At 42.8% G+C, this 20,902-nt stretch overlaps 1 protein-coding gene across 3 annotated transcripts in view; it reads left to right on the top strand.

Annotated features, from left to right (window-relative positions):
* The window catches only part of tmem39a (transmembrane protein 39A), a 57,860-nt gene that overhangs the window by 4,807 nt on the left and 32,151 nt on the right, over window positions 1–20,902 (top strand). For all 3 annotated transcript variants that reach the window (XM_073045377.1, XM_073045379.1, XM_073045378.1), the window contains exon 2: window positions 20,281–20,450. In XM_073045377.1, the coding sequence (XP_072901478.1) occupies window positions 20,338–20,450 (113 nt within the window). In that variant the 5' untranslated portion in view covers window positions 20,281–20,337. The remainder of the gene's footprint in view (window positions 1–20,280; window positions 20,451–20,902) is intronic.

The raw sequence follows: 20,902 nt of genomic DNA, 5'->3' as shown, positions 1-20,902 counted from the left end.
CCTGGTGAGATAAGGACATACTTAAATGAGAGAGACATTGCTACATTGCAGGACTCTGCTAAATTAGTTGATGAGTATGCTTTAATTCATAAGAATAGATTTTCTCAGGGTAGAACTTTTAAAGGAAAAATAACAGTGAATCAAGGTAAATCAGAAGTTAGTGAGAAAGGTAAAGAGGAAGGAAAACCTGTGAAGGAAAGACAGTTTGGTCCTATTTGTAACTATTGTAAGAAACCTGGTCATGTGATAGCTAATTGTTTCTTATTGAAAAAGAAAGAGAAGGAAGCAGTCCCAGATGCTTGTGTGCAACATACTGAAACACTGTAAAATCACAGGGTTTTGATAAACACAAATGAAGTTTTGTTAGAGTCTGACCAAGTTAAAAGGGGATATAAAAACACAAAATGCTGGCAGAACTCTGCAGGCCAGACAGCATCTGTGGGAGGAGGTAGTGACGACTTTTCGGGCCGAAACCCTTCATCTGGAGTGAAGTAACATGGGTTGGTCAAGGGAGGATAAGAAGTGGGGGGAGGGATAAAGTAAAGAGCTAGGAAGTGATAGGCTGGAGGGAATGGGCTAGGGGGAAGGTGGAGAATTATGGGAAATAAAAGAGAAAGAAAGGTAGGGCTGGGGGGAGATAATAGTGAGAGGGGGAAAAAAGAGAGAGAAAGAGAACCAGACTAAAATAATAGATAGGGATGGGGGTAAGGGGGGGGGGGGGCAGGAGTATCAACGGAGGTCAGTGAGTTGGATGTTCATGCCGGCAGGTAGGAGGCTACCTAGGTGGGAGATAAGGTATTGCTCCATCGACCTGCGTGTGGCCTCATCTTGATGTAGAGGAGGCCATGGACAGAGATGTTGGAGTGGGAGTGGTCTGTGGAACTGAGTGTGTGGCCACAGGGAGATCCCGCCACTGCTGGAGGACCGAGTGCCGGTGTTCGGTGAAACAGTCTCCCAGTCTGCGGCGAGTCTCCCCAATGTATAAATGGCCACATCGGGAGCACCGAATACAGTATATCACCCCAGTTGACACGCAGGTGAAGTGGTGCCTCACCTGAAAGGACTATCTGGGGCTTGGGATGGTGGTGAGGGAAGAAGTGTGGGGGCAGGTGTAGCACTTCTTCCATTTGCAGGGATGAGTGCCCGAGGGAGGTCGGTGGGGATGAATGGACAAGGGAGTCGCGTAGGGAGCGATCCCTGCGGAAAGCCGAGAGTGGGGGAGGAGGGGAAGATGTGGCTGGTGGTGGGATCACGTAGGAGGTGGCGGAAGTTACGGAGGATTATCGTTGGATCTGTAGGCTGGTAGGGTGATAGGTGAGGACCGGGGGACTCTATCCCTGGTGGGCTGGCGGGGGGGATGGGGTGAGGGCAGAGGTGCGTGAAATACGGGAGATGCGATGGAGGGCAGAGTGGATAGTGACAAAGGGAAGCCACTTTCTTTAAAAAAGGAAGACATCTCCTTTGTCCTAGAATGAAAGGCCTCATTCTGAGAGCAGATGCGGCGGAGGCGGAGGAATTGAGAGAAAGGGATAGCATTTTGCAGGAGACAGGGTGGGAGGAGGAATAGTCTAGGTAGCTGTGGGAGTTAGTAGGTTTGTAGTAGACGTTGGTGGATAGGCTGTCTCCAGAGATATTCACTCGTGTTGCCACTCCAGCATCTGCAGATTCACTCGTGTTGCCATATCTCTGGAGACAGCCTATCCACCGATGTCTACTACAAACCTACTAACTCCACAGCTCTCTAGACTATTCCTCCTCCCACCCTGTCTCCTGCAAAAATGCTATCCCTTTCTCTCAATTCCTCCGCCACCACCGCATCTGCTCTCAGGATGAGGCCGTTCATTCTAGGACAAAGGAGATGTCTTCCTTTTTTTAAAGAAAGTGGCTTCCCTTTGTCCACTATCAACTCTGCCCTCCATCGCGTCTCCGTATTTCACGCACCTCTGCCCTCACCCCGTCCCCCCGCGAGCCCCCAGGGATAGAGTCCCCGGTCCTCACCTATCACCCTACCAGCCTACAGATCCAACGTATAATCCTCCGTAACTTCCGCCACCTCCTACATGATCCCACCACCAGCCACATCTTCCCCTCCCCCCCCCCCCCCCCCCCCCTCCCACTCTCGGCTTTCCTCAGGGATCGCTCCCTACGCGACTCCCTTGTCCATTCATCCCCCCATCCCTCCCCACCGACCTCCCTCCGGGCACTCATCCCTGCAAATGGAAGAAGTGCTACACCTGCCCCCACACTTCTTCCCTCACCACCATCCCAAGCCCCAGATAGTCCTTTAACATGAGGCACCAATTCACCTGCAAGTCAACTGGGGTGATATACTGTATCCGGTGCTCCCAATGTGGCCAATTTATACATTGGGGAGACCACCGCAGACTGGGAGACCGTTTCGCCGAACACCGGCACTCAGTCCTCCAGCAGTGGCGGGATCTCCCTGTGGCCACACACTTCAATTCCACAGACCACTCCCACTCCGACATCTCTGTCCACGGCCTCCTCTACCGTCAAGATGAGGCCACACGCAGGTCGATGGAGCAATACCTTATCTCCCGCCTAGGTAGCCTCCTACCTGCCGGCATGAACATCCAACTCACAGGCCTCCGTTGATACTCCTGCCCTTACCCCCATCCCTATCTATTATTTTAGTCTGGTTCTCTTTCTCTCTCTTTTTTCCCCCCTCATCACTATTATCTCCCCCCAGCCCTACCTTTCTTTCTCTTTTATTTCCCATAATTCTCCACCTTCCCCCTAGCCCATTTCCCTCCAGCCTATCACTTCCTAGCTCTCTACTTTATCCCTCCCCCCAGTTCTTATCACCCCTTGACCATCCCATGTTACTTCACTCCTGATGAAGGGTTTCAGCCTAAAACATCATCACTACCTTCTCCCATAGATGCTGTCTGGCCTGCTGAGTTCTGCCAGCATTTTGTGTTTTTATTTATCTCCCAGCATCTGCAGATTCACTCGTGTTGCCTTTAAAAAGGGATATGATCATTTTATAACTGAAGGATTTGTATCCTTGAAAGAAGGATCTACTCCGGTGCCAATAAAAATCCTTAGGGTTACTGGAGCTTCTCAATCACTGATGTTAGACAGTGTGTTAAAGTTTAATGAAGAGACTGATACTGGTGAGGTAAATTATATACAAGGTGTTGGGAGTGCCCTTATGCCTGTACATCTGCATAAAGTGAATTTAAAGTCAGGGTTAGTTACAGGACTTGTTAAAGTAGGATTACAGCCTAACTTACCTGTGAAGGATATTTCTTTATTGTTGGGTAATGATTTGGCAGGTGGACAAGTTTTCCCTGAAGTGCATTTGACAATAGAGTCAGAGGAACCACGGATGGATTCTAATACAGATTCTTCCTGTGTTGTAACTCGAGCTATGGCTAAAAAGATTGATGTGCAGAATGAGGTTGTTACTCATGACTGTTCAACTCAGGATTCGAGTTTTGAGGATGTGTCAGAAACTTTCTTACCTTCATTGTTTGAACGAGATTCTTGGAGTAAGTCGGACCATGAAGATTTGTCTCTGTCCAGGAAGGAGATGATAGCAGAGCAGAGTAGAGAACCTGAGATTATCAAATTAAAAGAACCAGCTCTTCCAGATAGTGAAATTGATAAGGGGCCAGTAGGATATTATTTTGAAAAAGGGGTGTTGATGAGGAAATGGAGATCGCCTACAATTCCTGCAAGTGATGAATGGAATATTGTTTACCAAGTAATTGTTCCTAAAGTTTATCGAAACGAGATTTTAACTTTAGCTCATAGTGTGCCCTTAGGTGGACATCAAGGGGTGAGAAAAACTGTGGATAAGATTTTAAAACATTTTTACTGGCCTGGTTTAAGAAAAGATGTGGCGATGTTTTGTAGAACGTGCCATACTTGTCAAATTGTGGGTAAACCAAATCAAGTTACACCAGTGACTCCACTACAGCCTATTCCAGCATTCGGTGAACCATTTTTTAAAATTATTATAGATTGTGTAGGTCCATTACCAAAAACAAAAACTGGTTATCAGCACTTGTTGACTATCATGTGCACTGCGTCTGGGTTTCCAGAGGCAGTACCACTTAAGAATAAAACAACTAAAACTGTAATAAAGGCTCTTATAAAATCCTTTACTTATTTTGGGTTGCCTAAGGAAATACAATCTGATCAAGGCAGTAACTTTATGTCTGGATTGTTTCAACAGATAGTTTATAAATTGGGAGCTAAGCAAATCACTTTGTCTGCATACCATCCAGAATCGCAAGGTGCCTTGGAGAGGTTTCATTCTACCCTCAAGACTATGATTAGGACTTAATGTGTGGAAAATGAAAATGATCGGGATGAGGTATACACTTCTATTTGCAGTGAGGGAAAGGGAATCGGTACAGGAATCCATAGGTTTCAGTCCATTTGAACTTGTATTTGGGTATAGAGTTAGAGGACCTTTAGCTTTATTAAAAGAACAATGGATCAATAAAGAGGTACACACTAATTTGTTGGACTATGTTTTAAAATTTAAGGACAGATTACATAAAGCTTGTAGCTTAGCTAGGGAAAATTTAAAATTGGCTCAGGAGAAAATGAAAACCTGGTATGATAAGGAAGCTAGGATGAGGACGCTTAAACCTGGAGATAAGGTGCTGGTTCTTTTCCCAGTGCAAACAAATCCTTTACAAGCTAAATTTCATGGTCCTTATGAAATTGTGTCTAAAATCAATTATGTGGATTATGTGATTAAAAACTCCAGATTGTAGAAGACCATCAGAACTTTGCCATAACTGTTGTGGTTAATGATGAGTCTGATCTCACTAGGAGCATAATAGATGATTCATCTAAAACTCATTCTAAACCTAACGTTGTTTCTGTCAGATTACCAAACTCAACCATTCTGGAAAATATTGATGAGAAATTAGCACATTTACAGCCAGAGCAGAAGCTGCAAATGAAACAATTAATTTTTAAATATAAGGATTTGTTTCCAGATGTTCCTAGGAGGACCACTGTAGCTTCACATGATATAGATGTTGGAGATGCCAAACCCATTAAACAACATCCATATAAGATGAACATGGAAAAATGTGAACTTGCTGAGAAAGAAATTCAATATATGCTAGAGAATAATATTATTCGACCTTCTAACTCGAATTGGAGTTCACCTTGTGTTATGGTGCCAAAACCAGACAGTAGTATTAGGTTTTGTACGGGCTATAGGAAGGTGAATGCTGTAACGAAAACGGATGCATATCCAATTCCTAGAGTAGATGATTGTGTAGATAAAGTTGGAAAAGCAAAGTTCCTTACAAAGATTGATTTATTGAAGGGGATATTGGTGTGTTCCATTAACGGTTAGGGGTAGAGAGATTTCTGCATTTGTAACTCCATCTGGGTTATATGAATATAATGTTCTTCCATCTGGGATGAAGAATGCCCCAGGTACTTTCCAGAGGATGATTAACTCTGTGATTCAGGGATTGAAAGATACAGATTCTTATATTGATGATTTGGTGACAGGAAATGATACTTGGGAAGCTCTCAGTACTGCGGTGGAGAAATTATTTGAAAGACTTACCAAAGCTAACTTAACTATTAACGTGACTAAAAGTGAATTTGGACATGCCACTGTAACTTACCTTGGCTATGTTGTGGGTCAAGTAAGGTAGCTCCTGTTCAGGCAAAAGTTCGGGCAATTTTAGAGATTCCCACTCCAACTGGGATAAAAACTCTCAGAAGATTCCTGGGAATAGTAGGATATTACTGAAAATTTTGTAAGAATTTTGCTAATGTTGCCCTTCCATTAACTAACCTCTTGAAGAAGAATGAAAAGTTTGTGTGGACAGTGCCTTGTCAAGAAGCATTTGAGAAATTGAAAACTATGATATGTCAACAACCTGTGCTCAAGGCACCTGACTTTGAAAAACATTTTTCATTAGCTATAGATGCTAGTGATGAGGCTGCAGGAGCAGTATTATTACAAAGGGTTGAGGGTGATGAGGTTGATCATCCCATAGCTTACTTTTCTAAGAAATATAGTAAGCATCAAAGGAACTATTCGACAATAGAGAAGGAATTGTTATCTTAAGAGCAAACACGAGGAAATCAGATGCTGGAAATTCAAACAACACACACAAAATGCTGGTGGAACACAGCAGGCCAGACGAAGTCCTGACGAAGGGTCTCGGCCCGAAACATCGACAGTGCTTCTCCTTATAGATGCTGCCTGGCCTGCAGTGTTCCACCAGCATTTTGTGTGTGTTGTAGAAATTGTCATCTCTTGAGAGTACCCCAGTGGCTGTACCCCTTGACAATAAGTACTCATGTTTGAGTACTGTTGGGGGGGACAGCCTACCTGGAGGAAGTGACAGTGGCCGGGCCTCCGGCACAGAGGACGGCCCTGTAGCTCAGAAGGGTAGGGATAGAAGAAAGAGGACCATAGTAATAGGGGACTCGATAGTCAGGGGTTCAGACAGGCGGTTCTGTGGAGGTGATCGGGAGTCCCGGATGGTAGTTTGCCTCCCTGGTGCCAGGGTCCGTGACGTTTCTGATCGCGTCCAAGATATCCTGAAGTAGGAAGGTGAGGAGCCAGAGGTCGTGGTACATGTAGGTACCAATGACATAGGTAGGAAAGGGGAAGAGGTCCTGAAACGAGAATATAGGGAGTTAGGAAGGTAGTTAAGAAGAAGGACCGCAAAGGTAGTAATCTCGGGATTACTGCCTGTGCCACGCGACAGTGAGAGTAGGAATGGAATTAGGTGGAGGATGAATGCGTGGTTGAGGGATTGGAGCAGGGGGCAGGGATTCAAGTTTCTGGATCATTGGGACCTCTTCTGGGGCAGGCGTGACCTGTTCAAGAAGGACGGGTTACACTTGAATCCTGGGGGGACCAATATCCTAGCGGGGAGGTTTGCTAGGGCTACGGGGCAGACTTTAAACTAGTAAGATGGGGGGGCGGAAATCAATTTGAGGAAACTATGGGAGAGGAGGTTAGTTCACCAGTAGAGCAAGTAAGTAGACAGTGTGTGAGGGAGGAAAGGCAGGTGATGGAGGAGGGATGCGCTCAGCCCGAAGTTGTAGGGGAGAAGAAAGAAAAGGATAATAAATTTGAATGCATTGCTAAGGATGAAAAGAGAGGAGGAGGTGGAGAGTATCTTAAATGTATCTATTTTAATGCTAGGAGCATTGTAAGAAAGGTGGATGAGCTTAAAGTGTGGATTGATACCTGGAATTATGATGTTGTAGCTATTAGTGAAACATGGTTGCAGGAAGGGTGTGATTGGCAACTAAATATTCCTGGATTTAGTTGCTTCAGGTGTGATAGAGTAGGAGGGGCCAGAGGAGGAGGTGTTGCATTGCTTGTCCGAGAAAATCTTATGGCGGTGCTTTGGAAGGATAGATTACAGAGCTCCTCTAGGGAGGCTATTTGGATGGAATTGAGGAATGGGAAAGGTGTAGTAACACTGATAGGAGTGTATTATAGGCCACCTAATGGGGAGCGTGAGTTGGAAGAGCAAATGTGTAAGGAGATAGCAGATATTTGTAGTAAACACAAGGTGGTGATTGTGGGAGATTTTAATTTTCCACACATAGATTGGGAAGCTCATTCTGTAAAAGGGCTGGATGGTTTAGAGTTTGTGAAATGTGTGCAGGATAGCTTTTTGCAACAATACATAGAAGTACCGACTAGAGATGGGGCAGTGTTGGATCTCCTGTTAGGGAATGCGATAGGTCAGCTGACAGATGTATGTGTTGGGGAGCACTTCGGGTCCAGTGATCACAATAGCATTAGCTTCAATATAATTATGGAGAAGGACAGGACTGGACCTAGAGTTGAGATTTTTGATTGGAGAAAGGCTAACTTTGAGGAGATGCGCAGGGATTTAGAGAGAGTGGATTGGGTCAAGTTGTTTTATGGGAAGGATGTAATAGAGAAATGGAGGTCATTTAAGGGTGAAATTATGAGGGTACAGAATCTTTATGTTCCTGTTCGGTTGAAAGGAAAGGTTAAAGGTTTGAAAGCGCCATGGTTTTCAAGGGATATTAGAAACTTGGTTCGAAAAAAGAGGGATGTCTACAATAGATATAGGCAGCATGGAGTAAAGGAATTGCTCGAGGAATATAAAGAATGTAAAAGGAAACTTAAGAAAGAGATTAGAAAAGCTAAAAGAAGTTACGAGTTTGGTTTGGCAAATAAGGTGGAAGTAAATCCGAAAGGCTTCTACAGTTATATTAAAAGCAAGAGGATAGTGAGGGATAAAATTGGTCCCTTAGAGAATCAGGGTGGTCAGCTATGTGTGGAGCCGAGGGAGATGGGAGAGATTTTGAACGATTTCTTCTCTTCGGTATTCACTAAGGAGAAGGATATTGAATGGTGTAAGGTGTGGGAAACAAGTAAGGAAGTTATGGAACCTATGACAATTAAAGAGGTGGAAGTACTGGCGCTTTTAAGAAATTTAAAAGTAGATAAATCTCCGGGTCCTGACCGGATATTCCCCAGGACCTTGAGGGAAGTTTGTGTAGAGATAGCAGGAGCTCTGACGGAGATCTTTCAGATGTCATTAGAAACGGGGATTGTGCCGGAGGATTGGCGTATTGCTCATGTGTTTCCATTGTTTAAAAAGGGTTCTAGAAGTAAGCCTGGCAATTATAGACCTGTCAGTTTGACATCAGTGGTGGGTAAATTAATGGAAAGTATTCTTAGAGATAGTATTTATAATTATCTGGATAGACAGGATCTGATTAGGAGTAGCCAGCATGGATTTGTGCGTGGAAGGTCATGTTTGACAAACCTTATTGAATTTTTTGAAGTAATTACGAGGAATGTTGACGAGGGTAAGGCAGTGGATGTAGTCTATATGGACTTCAGCAAGGCCTTTGACAAAGTTCCACATGGAAGGTTAGTTAAGAAGGTTCAGTCGTTAGGTATTAATGCTGGAGTAATAAAATGGATTCAACAGTGGCTAGATGGGAGATGCCAGAGAGTAGTGGTGGATAATTGTTTATCGGGATGGAGGCCGGTGACTAGCGGGGTGCCTCAGGGATCTGTTTTGGGCCCAATGTTGTTTGTAATATACATAAATGATCTGGATGATGGGGTGGTAAATTGGATTAGTAAGTATGCCGATGATACTAAGGTAGGAAGTGTTGTGGATAATGAGGTGGGTTTTCAAAGCTTGCAGGGAGATTTATGCCGGTTAGAAGAATGGGCTGAACGTTGGCAATGGAGTTTAATGCTGAGAAGTGTGAGGTTCTACATTTTGGCAGGAATAATCCAAATAGAACATACAGGGTAAATGGTAGGGCATTGAGGAATGCAGTGGAACAGAGAGATCTAGGAATAACAGTGCATAGTTCCCTGAAGGTGGAGTCTCATGTAGATAGGGTGGTGAAGAAGGCTTTTGGAACGCTGGCCTTTATAAATCAGAGCATTGAGTACAGAAGTTGGGATGTAATGTTAAAATTGTACAAGGCATTGGTAAGGCCAAATTTGGAATATTGTGTACAGTTCTGGTCACCGAATTATAGGAAAGATATCAATAAATTAGAGAGAGTGCAGAGACGATTTACTAGGATGTTACCTGGGTTTCAGCACTTAAGTTACAGAGAAAGGTTGAACAAGTTAGGTCTCTATTCATTGGAGCGTAGAAGGTTGAGGGGGGATTTGATCGAGGTATTTAAAATGTTGAGAGGGATTGATAGAGTTGACGTGAATAGGCTGTTTCCATTGAGAGTAGGGGAGATTCAAACGAGAGGACATGATTTGAGAGTTAGGGGGCAAAAGTTTAAGGGAAACACGAGGGGGTATTTCTTTACTCAGAGAGTGATAGCTGTGTGGAATGAGCTTCCTGTAGAAGTAGTAGAGGCCAGTTCAGTTGTGTCATTTAAGGTAAAATTGGATAGGTATATGGACAGGAAAGGAGTGGAGGGTTATGGGCTGAGTGCGGGTAGGTGGGACTAGGTGAGATTAAGAGTTCGGCACGGACTAGGAGGGCCGGAATGGCCTGTTTCAGTGCTGTGATTGTTATATGGTTATATGGTTGTTTTAGCCTTAGAACCTTTTGACGTGTATGTTGGTACAACTAAAAAACCACTTATCATCTACACTGACCATAATCCGATAGTGCTTCTGAGTAAGGTGAAAACAAAAATAGAAGACTATTAAATTGGAATTTAATGTTACAAGATAACAATATTTTAATAACTCATATTAAAGGTAAAGATAATGTGATTGCTGATTGTCTATTTCTATGTTGAATGTACAATGTAATTTTTTTAATGGTGATATTTTACTATTTGTAACACTCCTGTGTAATAATTTGAAAGTTGATGTATGATAATACTATGTATACTGTGTACATTGTAAATTTTGTATATTTGTATTTCTTCTCCTGTAAATAGTTAATTGTTAAAATTCTGTTCTTGACAGATCAAAAATTTTTTTTTTGGAGGGATGTGTTACGTACCCGTGGGTATCTTGTACCTGTAATGTGACCATGATGTAATTGAAGCTATGCTGGAGATGAGGTAATCATCTTGTGATGGTGGAGTGACATCATTTTCCCGCCAGTGAGAGGTCATGTGATAGTTGTTTTTAACAGGGTATAAGAGGAGAACCCCACCCTGTGACGTGGGCAGTTCATGGCTGAATTCGCCACTGACTCTATGCTGCTGCGTATTCCAATATTATGACGCAGTTTCATTTAAAAGTGGAGTTTTACTTTCTGTTTTAAGTCTCAAAGGTTATTGCCGGCAGTTTCGCTAGAATACTGCCAGTTTAGTCGGTGGAGAGTGAAGATTTTAAAGGAGTTAGGAAATCCCGAAGGATTGGGAGAGTTAATGTCGACGGTGAAACAAATTCGACCTTTATTTAATCTTTGCACAAGGAATTGGTAATGAATATCCATGACAACCCGAATATCCATGACAACCCCTGTTCTGCCAGAAGAGTAGAGGGTTGGATACAAAGTTTGGTCAAAGAAAGGTCAGTGCCTTTAAGCCATTTTATTTCCTTCGATCGTAAATTCTCCGGGGAATAACATACTTCGACTGGGATCAGCAGTAACACCACAAAAGAAAATTTATTCTCTCAAGGAAAGCCTCTCCTTTAACGGACTATGTAAATCATTTTGGACTTTCACATTACTACTTCTAAGAACTGTTTTTGCATTGTCGCTTTAAGAACTGTTCGAGCTGCCGTATCACAGCTGACTTCCGGTTAAGTTAGTCGTTTGTTTACTTTTTGGGTTTTTTTTTAGTGTTTAATAAATGTTTTATTTGTTATAAAAGAAACCTGTCTCAAATCATATATTCATTGTTGCTGATTTGTAACAGCAGAACACACTGAGAATGATGCACACTGCAGCCAGTGGTGGAGTATTTAAAAGCTTATTTAATGGCAGACATGTTAGTCATCCTAGCTGGTGTTGAATTTTTGGGAAATGGCACTCATCCAATCAAGTAGAAAGCATTTCATAATGATCCTGACTTGTACTGGATAAATGTTAGAGAGGCTTTGGAGTGTCAAAAATGAGTCAGTCGTTGACCGTTTTAGCCAAACCATTTGTATTGGTGATCCTGCTCAGTTATCTTCATGATAAGCATGGTCATCACTAAATCACTGCTGTATCAGAGGTGATCATTGCTTGCTGCTTGTATGACTCAAATTACTCGCCACTAATCAGCATGTGCCTGAATTTGTGTTAAATCTTGCAGTGTGTGGTTGTTAGTTGCTCTATTTTCTCTAGTATGTACAGTGTGACTATCAAATGTACCCATCACTGACTGAGGTGGAACAAAGGTTATTGATAGTGGGTGCAGAACACTGCTTTGAAGGACTAGTACAGCAGTGCCTTTGGTTGATACGATCAGCCTTCAACAATGCTGTCTTCCTATGTGTGAGATATGAATCTGCCATTGAACCATTCCCCCCTCCCCCACCATTGGTTTCCATTTGAGCAGGTGTCCTTGATGTCACTGAGTTGAATGTTACCCTGATGTCAAAATCTTCTCTGCGCTGTACCAAAGTTAATGGCCCTTCAGTTTTCCCTGACCATCAAGGTCATAGATGGCCAACATCTTTCTCCCCTGGTAGAAATGTTAAACATTAGAGGATACACATTAAGTTAGGAGGTAGGGAAAGGCTAAAGGGATATGTGATGCCTTTCATCTAAAAATCCTAGATGGTGTTAGGAAGGCTAAAGAATCCAAGGGTGAAGTGGGGAGTTGAGGTGAGTGAGCACAAGTTGAAGGAAATTGGCATTGATGGGATTATTTGCCCGACGCCGGCCCCCCAGGCCTGAGTGGACGTAGTAGATTTGTGAGGCAAGTGTTTTTTTTTCCACACAAAGACAGTTAAGTGCCTGGAATGAGCTGCCGGGGGAGCAGATATGATAGTGGCATTTAAGGGGCACATAGGTATGCAGGGAGTGGAGACATTTGGATCATATACAGGCGTAAGAGACTTGATTTAATTTGGCATTATATTTGGCACAGGCCTGCTGTGTGCTTTATTGTTCTACAGTCTGTTAAGTCATAGGTAAATTTAATTCGTGGCTTAATTAAAGTCAAGTGAAAAAAATTCTTTAGCTCACCTAATAGTACAGCAATAGATCATTGCCATGTTGACAGGAATTTCTTGGCATTGGTGAGCTGCTATTGCTTGCCACTCAATTTGTGGGATTGTATTTACCTGGATTAGGTCTACTGTCAGCAGCTTCCTAACGAAACTAGCTGCATTGTGGTTGACGATTAGGGAGCTGCTTAATGAGAAGTTAGTGCAGAAGTTTATTTTGAAATGTTTCCAAACAACTTATTCACTTCTGCTTTTGTTAATTTAGTATTGTATTGTAAATGCTAAGTTGCCAAAGGTTCAAAGGAAATTGCTATACTTGGAAAAGAGCAGCACCATTAGTGTCTCAAATCCAGCAATCTGGGTTCAATCCTGATTTCCAGTGCTGTCAATGAAAAGGTTGCCTGTTTTACTCCTGACCATGTGTGTTCCCCTGAGTTCTCTCATTCCTCCGTCTTCAGGATGCTTCGATTTTCTCCCACATACCAGACCTACGCTCTGTCCACCGGAGAAAGCAGGATCTCCCAGTGGCCACACATTTTAATTCCACATCCCATTCCCATTCTGATATGTCTATCCATGGCCTTGTCTACTGTCCACACTCAGGTTGGAGGAACAACACCTTATATACCGGCTGGGTAGCCTCCAACCTGATGGCATGAACATTGATTTCTCTAACTTCCATTAATGCCCCTCCTCCCCTTCTTACCCCATTCCTTATTTATTATTCCGCCTCTTTTTTTCTCTCATTTTCTTCCTCTCTCTGCCCCTCTCACAATCACTCCTTGCCTGTTCTCCATCTCCCTCTGGTGCTCCCCTCCCCCTTCTTTCTCCCGAGGCCTCTCGTCCCATGATCCTTTCCCTTCTCCAGCTCTGTATCCCTTTTGCCAATCAACTTTCCAGCTCTTAGCTTCACCCCACCCCCTCCTGCTTTCTCCTATCATTTCGGATTTCCCCCTCCCACTTTCAAATCTCTATCTTTTCTTTCAGTTAGTCCTGACGAAGGGTCTTGGTCCGAAATGTCGACTGTACTTCTTCCTATAGATGCTGCCTGGCCTGCTGCATTCCAACAGCATTTTGTATGTGTTGTATCAATTCCAAAGTTGCTTTTTTTTAAAAGCTTGTATAGAAAATGAACTTCCAGGTTAAAAGGGCCTAAACTTAACTGATAAACTTCATGTGGAACAAAAATAACAGCTTTTGGTTTGGATTTTTTAAAAAAAGGATTGTTCAGAAGAAGAGATTTATGAATTTCCAGATTCGTGCACCTGAGTAATTTTATCACATTATGTCTTAACTTTAAGAATATTGGCTATTCTTAAAGTGTCCTCATGTATTACAAATTAACGCATTGCTAGATGTAACTTTGAGCCATAATCGCAAGAGTACATGGCTTAGAATGTATGGTCAGTTAGCCAATGATGATATCAGTGTTCAGATGAAGTACACTCCAGCTATACTGTATTTTAATGTTATTGCAGCATAAAATGCATTGGGTTTATTTTTATTTTATAACAATTAATGGAAGAAACTCCTTTGTCGTATGGAAGGGTCTCGGCCCGAAACATCAACTGTATTTTTTTTTCCATAGATGCTGCCTGTCCTGCTGAGTTCCTCCAGCATTTTTAGTGTGAAACTCCTTTGTGCCAAGCTTGAAGCTTGACAAAGTGAGTGTTTTAATAAGGATAGCTCCATTTGGAATGGGATCATTAGCTCTTGAGATTGGTATTTACAGATGTAAGCTTCAAAATGCATGTGTCATTTACAATATTAGGAAAATTAAAGACTGTTTGTATTCCAATACTTGAGGTTGATTTGGTAACTGGCAGGCCATTACACACATTTTCTCAGGCCCTGCTGAAGGGTCTCAGCCCAAAGTGTCAACTGTACTCTTTTCCATAGATAATACCTCGCCTGTTGACTTCCTCCAGCATTTTGTGTGTGTGTGCCTACAATTCAATTTATTAGAAATAGTAAGTGGAATAAAACTTAAGGTGGAGTACGTATTTAAAGAAAAATCGATATGAGATGTTTAGAAGTTGTGCTATAGTGTAATTCACAATTATTTTATGTACACAAGTGTAAGGTGAGGGCTCTGTCAGAGTTGACCATGGATATTGCATCCTTGCTGTCTAGATACGCAGGGCTGGGCAGTATGCTGTGGAGAGCAAGCTGTTGCCCATGTAGCAAGCTCCCCCTCTTCAAGCATCTGATGAACCCAAAGGAACGGCAAAGACCTACAGTTTGGTACCTGCAGCGTCGTAGCAGTTGGCTGTCAGCGTTGAATTTAATGTAGACTCTCTAAGGGACTCCAGCTCCGGATTTTTCCCTTGGTTTACTTCCGAAGCCTTCCCAAGAGTGGATATAGCTGCAAGGCAGTGGAGATTTGAGATCAGAGTTTTCCTTCTAGGTGAGCTGCCAACCACGGCTAATGAGCCCCATCTGCCCAAAGCGGCTGGTTTTAAGGCACCAGTAACCCGCCTTTGCCCCTTCTGTCAGTAGAAACAATTCTGCCGAGCTTAGTAGCTAAGCCACACATAAAATCCAAGAGCTGGATTTGGTTGTCTGACGCAATATGAGGCACACACCACTGGGAGCATTTAATAGGTAGTGGGAGCTTGATCCCGTTACCACCCTGGCTATAACAACCTTAAAGGAACAAAAGTATAAAGGAGAACAAAATAACTGTTACTCTGGATCTGATCCAGCAGAAAAAAAACACAGTAAGATAAAGAACTCAGTAATTTAAAAAAAAACAATAAAATATAAATAAGTAAGATAGTTTGTATACATATTGCTTGTATGTCTATAAAGTGACGCTATGCTCAGGAGTGTCAGTACATATGGTGACTAATAGGAAATGATAAAGTAGTGGTGGTTGGAGGTGTGGGGGGCAAGTTAGTGGGTGAAGTTGTTGATCAACCTTACTACTTGAGAAAAGTAACTTTCTGAGTCTGCTGGTCCTGGCATAGATATTACATAGCCTTCATCCTGACGGGAGTGTGTTTAACAATCCATGAGCAAGGTGGGTGAGATACTTCATGACCTTACTGCCCCTTTTGGGCATCTTCCAGTATATACATCCTTGAAGATGGGTAGGGTAGTGCTGAAGATGTGTTGACGATCCATTGCAGAACTTTCCTGTCCGCTGCAGTCCAGTGATGCAGATTGTTAGGCTGCTGCGTACTGTACATCTGCTTAATGCCGTGAGTATATTTCAGATGTGCATATCCAGCTCTGTTCAGCCTCCTCAGAAAATAGAGGCATCAGTGAGCTTTCTTGATTGTGTAGAAAGTGTTCTGGGACCATGAGAGGTTGTACAATATGTATACTCTCAAGATTTTGAAGCTGTTCACAGCTTTCACTGCTGTGCTGCCGATGTACAGAGAGGTGTGACTGGTGCGAGGTCTTCTGAGGTAGATAACCGTCTTTGTCTTGACATTGAGGAAGAAATTATTTGCCTGGCACCAGGCCTCAAGCTCTTCCACTTCCTGTCTATAGGCCATCTCAATGATGATGGCGATGAGCCCTACCACTGTGGTATCATTAGCAAGCTTGACAGTGTGTTTACTTGGGTGTCTGATCTTACAGTGATATGTGAGCAGAGTACACAGGGCTCAGTACACAGCCCTGAGGGGCACCCATGTGAAGGATGATGGGGAAGGAAGAGTGTTGGGTTGTGTATCTTGACTATATGAGGTCTGTTAGTTAGGAAGTCCAACACGCAGTTGCACAGTGGTATATTTAGACTGAAGAGTAGCAGTTTGTTCACCAAGATCTGTGGGACAGTAGTGTTGAATGCCAAACTGAAATCCAGAAACAGCATTCTGACGTAGGTGTCTTTGTTTTTTAGGTGTGTCAGGGCCAGGTGCATGGCAGATGCTACGGCATCTTTTGTAGAGTGGTCTGTTAGTAAGCAGATTGGTGAGTAATACTGTTTAGTAATAGAGTATCACTGACTGAACAAAAGATAGTATAGTTCTCTTGGAATGCAAAAGGTGGAGGTGTGTTTTGTGATAAACTCTCGGTCGTGCTCGAATGTGGCGGTTTTGTCGAACTAGTGGTCCCCCAACCTTGAACACCTTAACGATCAAATGCCGTCCATTCTATTTGCCAAGAGAGTTCTCCTCCATGATACTGCATCTCCAAACAAGAAACAGTCTATCCAGTCACATTTCAAATCATAGTCGGGGACTTCAACTAGGCTTGTTTGAAGAAAACCCTTCCCAGTTGCCACCAGTATATGACCTGTAGCACCAGTGGTCCCAACACACTAGACCACTGTAACACTAAGATAAGGATTCCATGCCAGATTGCATTTTGGTTAATTGGATCACTTGGCTGTCCTTCTACCTGTACACAGGCAGAGGCTAAAGAGCAAAGTTTCATAGAATAGGACAACAAAGAGCTGGTCGCGGGTGGCAGAGGAGTGGCTTCGGATTGTTTCGTGTTGTGGACTGGGCCGTGTTTAAGGACCTATCTGTGGATCTGAATGAATACACCATGGTTGTAGTGGACTTTATTAGAACAGTTATGACGAGTGTGTCCCCACAAAATCATTCAGAGTCTTCCCCAGTCAGAAGCCCTGAATGAATCACGAGATCCTCAGTCGGCTGAGGGCCAGATCTGGTGGGCATTCAAGTCTGATGACCAAGAAGGTTACAAGAAGTTATGGTACGATCTCCAGAAAGCCATCTCACAGGCGAAGTGGAATTTCCAAACTAAATGAATCAACAAAGGATGCTGGATAGTTGTGGCAGGGCTTCACTTATAAAGTTAATTCAAGCGCCATGGGTGACAGCAGGGCTTCAATTTCAGATGAGCTCAATGCCTTCTATGCTCACTTTGATCATCAAAGCATGGAGGAACCATCATGAACTCCTACATCCCTTCATGATCCTGTGATTTCAGTCTTTGAGGCCGATGTGTGAGCAGCTTTCAAGAAGGTAAACCCACAACGAGGTACCTGGCCTTATGCTGATCAACTGTCTGGAGTGTTCACTGAGATCTGTCATCTCTCACATAAGCGGTCTGGGTTACCTGCCTGTTTCACACAGGCTTCAATTATACCGGTGCCCAAGAAGAGTGTGGGGACTTGCCTCAATGACAATCGCCCAGTAGTGCTTACATCCACAGAGGATGTGAGGTTGGTGATAAACATATCACTCCTGACTGAGAAGTGACTTGGATCCATTCCAATGTCTACTGGAGCAACATCTCATTGGCTTTTCCCTCAACCCTGGAACATCTGAACAGCAAAGAATCATACATCAGGTGCTCTTTATCGACTACAGCTCAGCATTCAATGCTATCATCCTCAAAACTAATCAATAAGCTTCAAGAACTTGGCCTTAATATCCCTTTGTGCATTTCTATCCTCGATTTCTTTGCTTGCAGACTCCAGTCAGGTCGGATTGGCAACAACATCTCCATGATCTCCATCAGCATAGCTGCACCGCAAGACTGAGTGCTTACTGCCTTGCTCGACACGCTTTACACTTTTGACTGCGTGGCTAAGCACAACTCCAATGCCATATTCAAGTATATTGACAACTGTTGTAAGCCAAATCAAAAGAGATGAATGAGCATATAGGAGGGAGATTGAAAATCTGACTGAGTGGTGTCAGAACAACAACCTCTTCATGTCAGCAAGACCAAGGAGCTGATTATTCACTTCAGGAAGAGGAAACCAGACATATATATTGTTAAGAAGGCATATGCTGTGTTGACCTTCATCAACTGTGGAACTGAGTTCAAGAGCTGTGAAGTAATGTTACAGCCATATAAGATGTTGGTTAGACCCCACTTGAAGTACTGGGTTCAGTTCTGGTCACCTCACCACAGGAAGGATGTAGATACTATAAAGAAGGCACAGAGCGGATTTACAAGGGTGTTACCTGGATTGGAGAGCATGCTTTATGAGAATAGGTTGAGTGAACTTGGTCTTTTCTCCTTGGAGTGACAGAGGATGAGAGGTGTATAAGATGATGAGAGGCATTGATCGTTTGGATAGCCAGAGGCTTTTTCCCAGGGCTGAAATGGCTAACACAAGAGGGCATAGTTTTAAGGTGCTTGAAAGTAGGTACAAGGGGGATACCAGAAGTAAGTTTTTCACACGGAGTGGTGGGTGTGTAGAATGCACTGCCAATGACACAGTGGTAGAGGCAGATACGATAGGGTCTTTTAATTAAGAGACTATTGGATATGTATATGGAACTTAAAAAAAAATAGAGGGCTATGGTGTAGGGAAATTCTAGGCAGTTTCTAGAGCAGGTTACATGGTCAGCACAACATTGTGGGCTGAAGGGTCTGTAACGTTCTGTAGATTTCTATGTTCTGTATTCTATGTGCCTGTCTTCATTGGAGGATCAGAGGTGGAGAAGGTCAGCAACTATAAATTCCTTGGTGTTATTATTTCAGTGGACCTGTCCTGAACCTAGCACATAAGTGCAATTATGAAGAAAGCATAGCAGTGCTTGTGCTTCCTTAGCATCTTGCAGATATTCAGCATGACATTGAAAGTTTTGATGCTTCTATAGATGTGTAGTGGAGAGTATATTGACTGAATGCAAGATAGCCTGGTATCAAAACCAGTGCCTTAGAATAGAAATATCCTATAAAAATAGTGAGTACAGGCCAGTCTGGCACTGGTAAGGTCTCCTCCACCATTGAGCACGTGTACGTGAAATGCTGTTGCAGAAAAGCAGCATCCCGTCATCAGGGACCCCCACAAGCCATGACACGCTCTCTTCTCCCGGCTGCCATCATGAAGAAGGTACAGGAGCCTCAGGACTTGCATCACCAGGTTCTGGAACATTTATTACCCCACAGCCATCAGGCTGTTATGGGCGAAATGTCCTTATTCTTCTCCTATGTCTCTTGGTCTTATGGTTATGGGGAGTGGGCTGATGAGGAGGGACAAACAGGGATCAGCCATGTTTGATTGGCAGAGCAAACTCGCTGTACCAAATGGCCTCATTCTGTTCCTATGTCTTTTGGTCTTTGGTCTCTTAAACCAAAAGGATAACTTTGCTCAACTTCACTTGCCCTATCAATGAAATATTCTCACAACCAAGGACTCTTCATCTCATGTTCTTGATACTTATGGCTTATTTATTTATTTATCATTATTATTTTTTTTGTATTTGCATAGTTGTTGTCTTCTGCAAGTTAGGCAGAATTTTATTGATTCTGTTATAGTTACTTTTCTATAAATTTATTAGGTGTGCCCACAATAAAAATAAATCTCAAGGTTGTACATGGTGATATACATGTACTTAGATATTAATTTACTTTGAATAAAAACTCATTGTTGCATTCCTGCATACTGGCACTCTCTAATGTAGGCAAAGCAGCATTTGATGGTTGTATGAAGTGCAGTGAGTGTATTTTTTTATGTGTTCTGGAAATAAAGGATATTTTACTTTATTGTACTTGTGTCTTGTATAGATCCCAGCAAATTTATTTCTGCCATAAGTCATTGGTGAATGAATGATGAAATGTTGGAATCCCTACCACCAAGGGAAAAATATTTTGACCATCTGCCCCATCTATGCCATATGTTGATGATTTACCCGATTCAGCAGCAGCCTTACAGGAGTTTTCCTCAGTGCCACGTCAAGCTACTGGGAAGACATGGTAGCTGATGGATCAACATCTTAACAAGATTAAAGAGAATTTGTTATCTCAATACTAATTGAGTTGTTTCTTTATTGTAGAAGACGAAACATTTTCGGCAGACTGCACTGGTGCTTAACTGTCAGCTGGTCCATGCCATGCCTGGTGGACGGCGGGGCCCAAGTCGGCAGCAGCTGAGCCGCTCAGCATTGCCATCTCTGCAAACCATTGTGGGTGGGAGCTGTGGGAATGGCACCGGGATGAGGAACAGGTATGCATTGTTATGCTTTTTGGTCAACAGTTGTAGTTTTTTTAGGAATTGGAAATCATTAATCTATTGAAATTTCAATAATGTCTTAAAATTTAATGTATTTTGCTGAATAATATCTTAGTACAGTGGTGCACTGTGGTATCTCAGTTGATGTATGGTTATCATGGATCTTAAATTCTGTATGTTATTAAATACTCTGACTCTTTACCAAAATGGTAATATATACAGAAAATAAACTGATGGAGGAACTCAGTGAGTTGAGCAGCCACTGTGAGGGGAGAGGAATTGTCAACGTTTTGGGTCAAGACCCACATCTGCACTCTGATTGTAATACAGTTACTTTTCTGAGACTAAGTTGTAGCATGCTTGGGTATGCTACCTCCAAACGTGTTGCTTTTGATTTTTATCACTCAATCAAGGAAATGCTGGATATCAGAATTGCAAAAGTTGCA

This window comes from Hemitrygon akajei, chromosome 5, assembly GCF_048418815.1.
Source record: "Hemitrygon akajei chromosome 5, sHemAka1.3, whole genome shotgun sequence".
Lineage (NCBI taxonomy): Eukaryota > Metazoa > Chordata > Chondrichthyes > Myliobatiformes > Dasyatidae > Hemitrygon > Hemitrygon akajei.
Note: the sequence above shows the minus strand (reverse complement) of the source record. Positions and strands in the feature narration are given on the sequence as shown.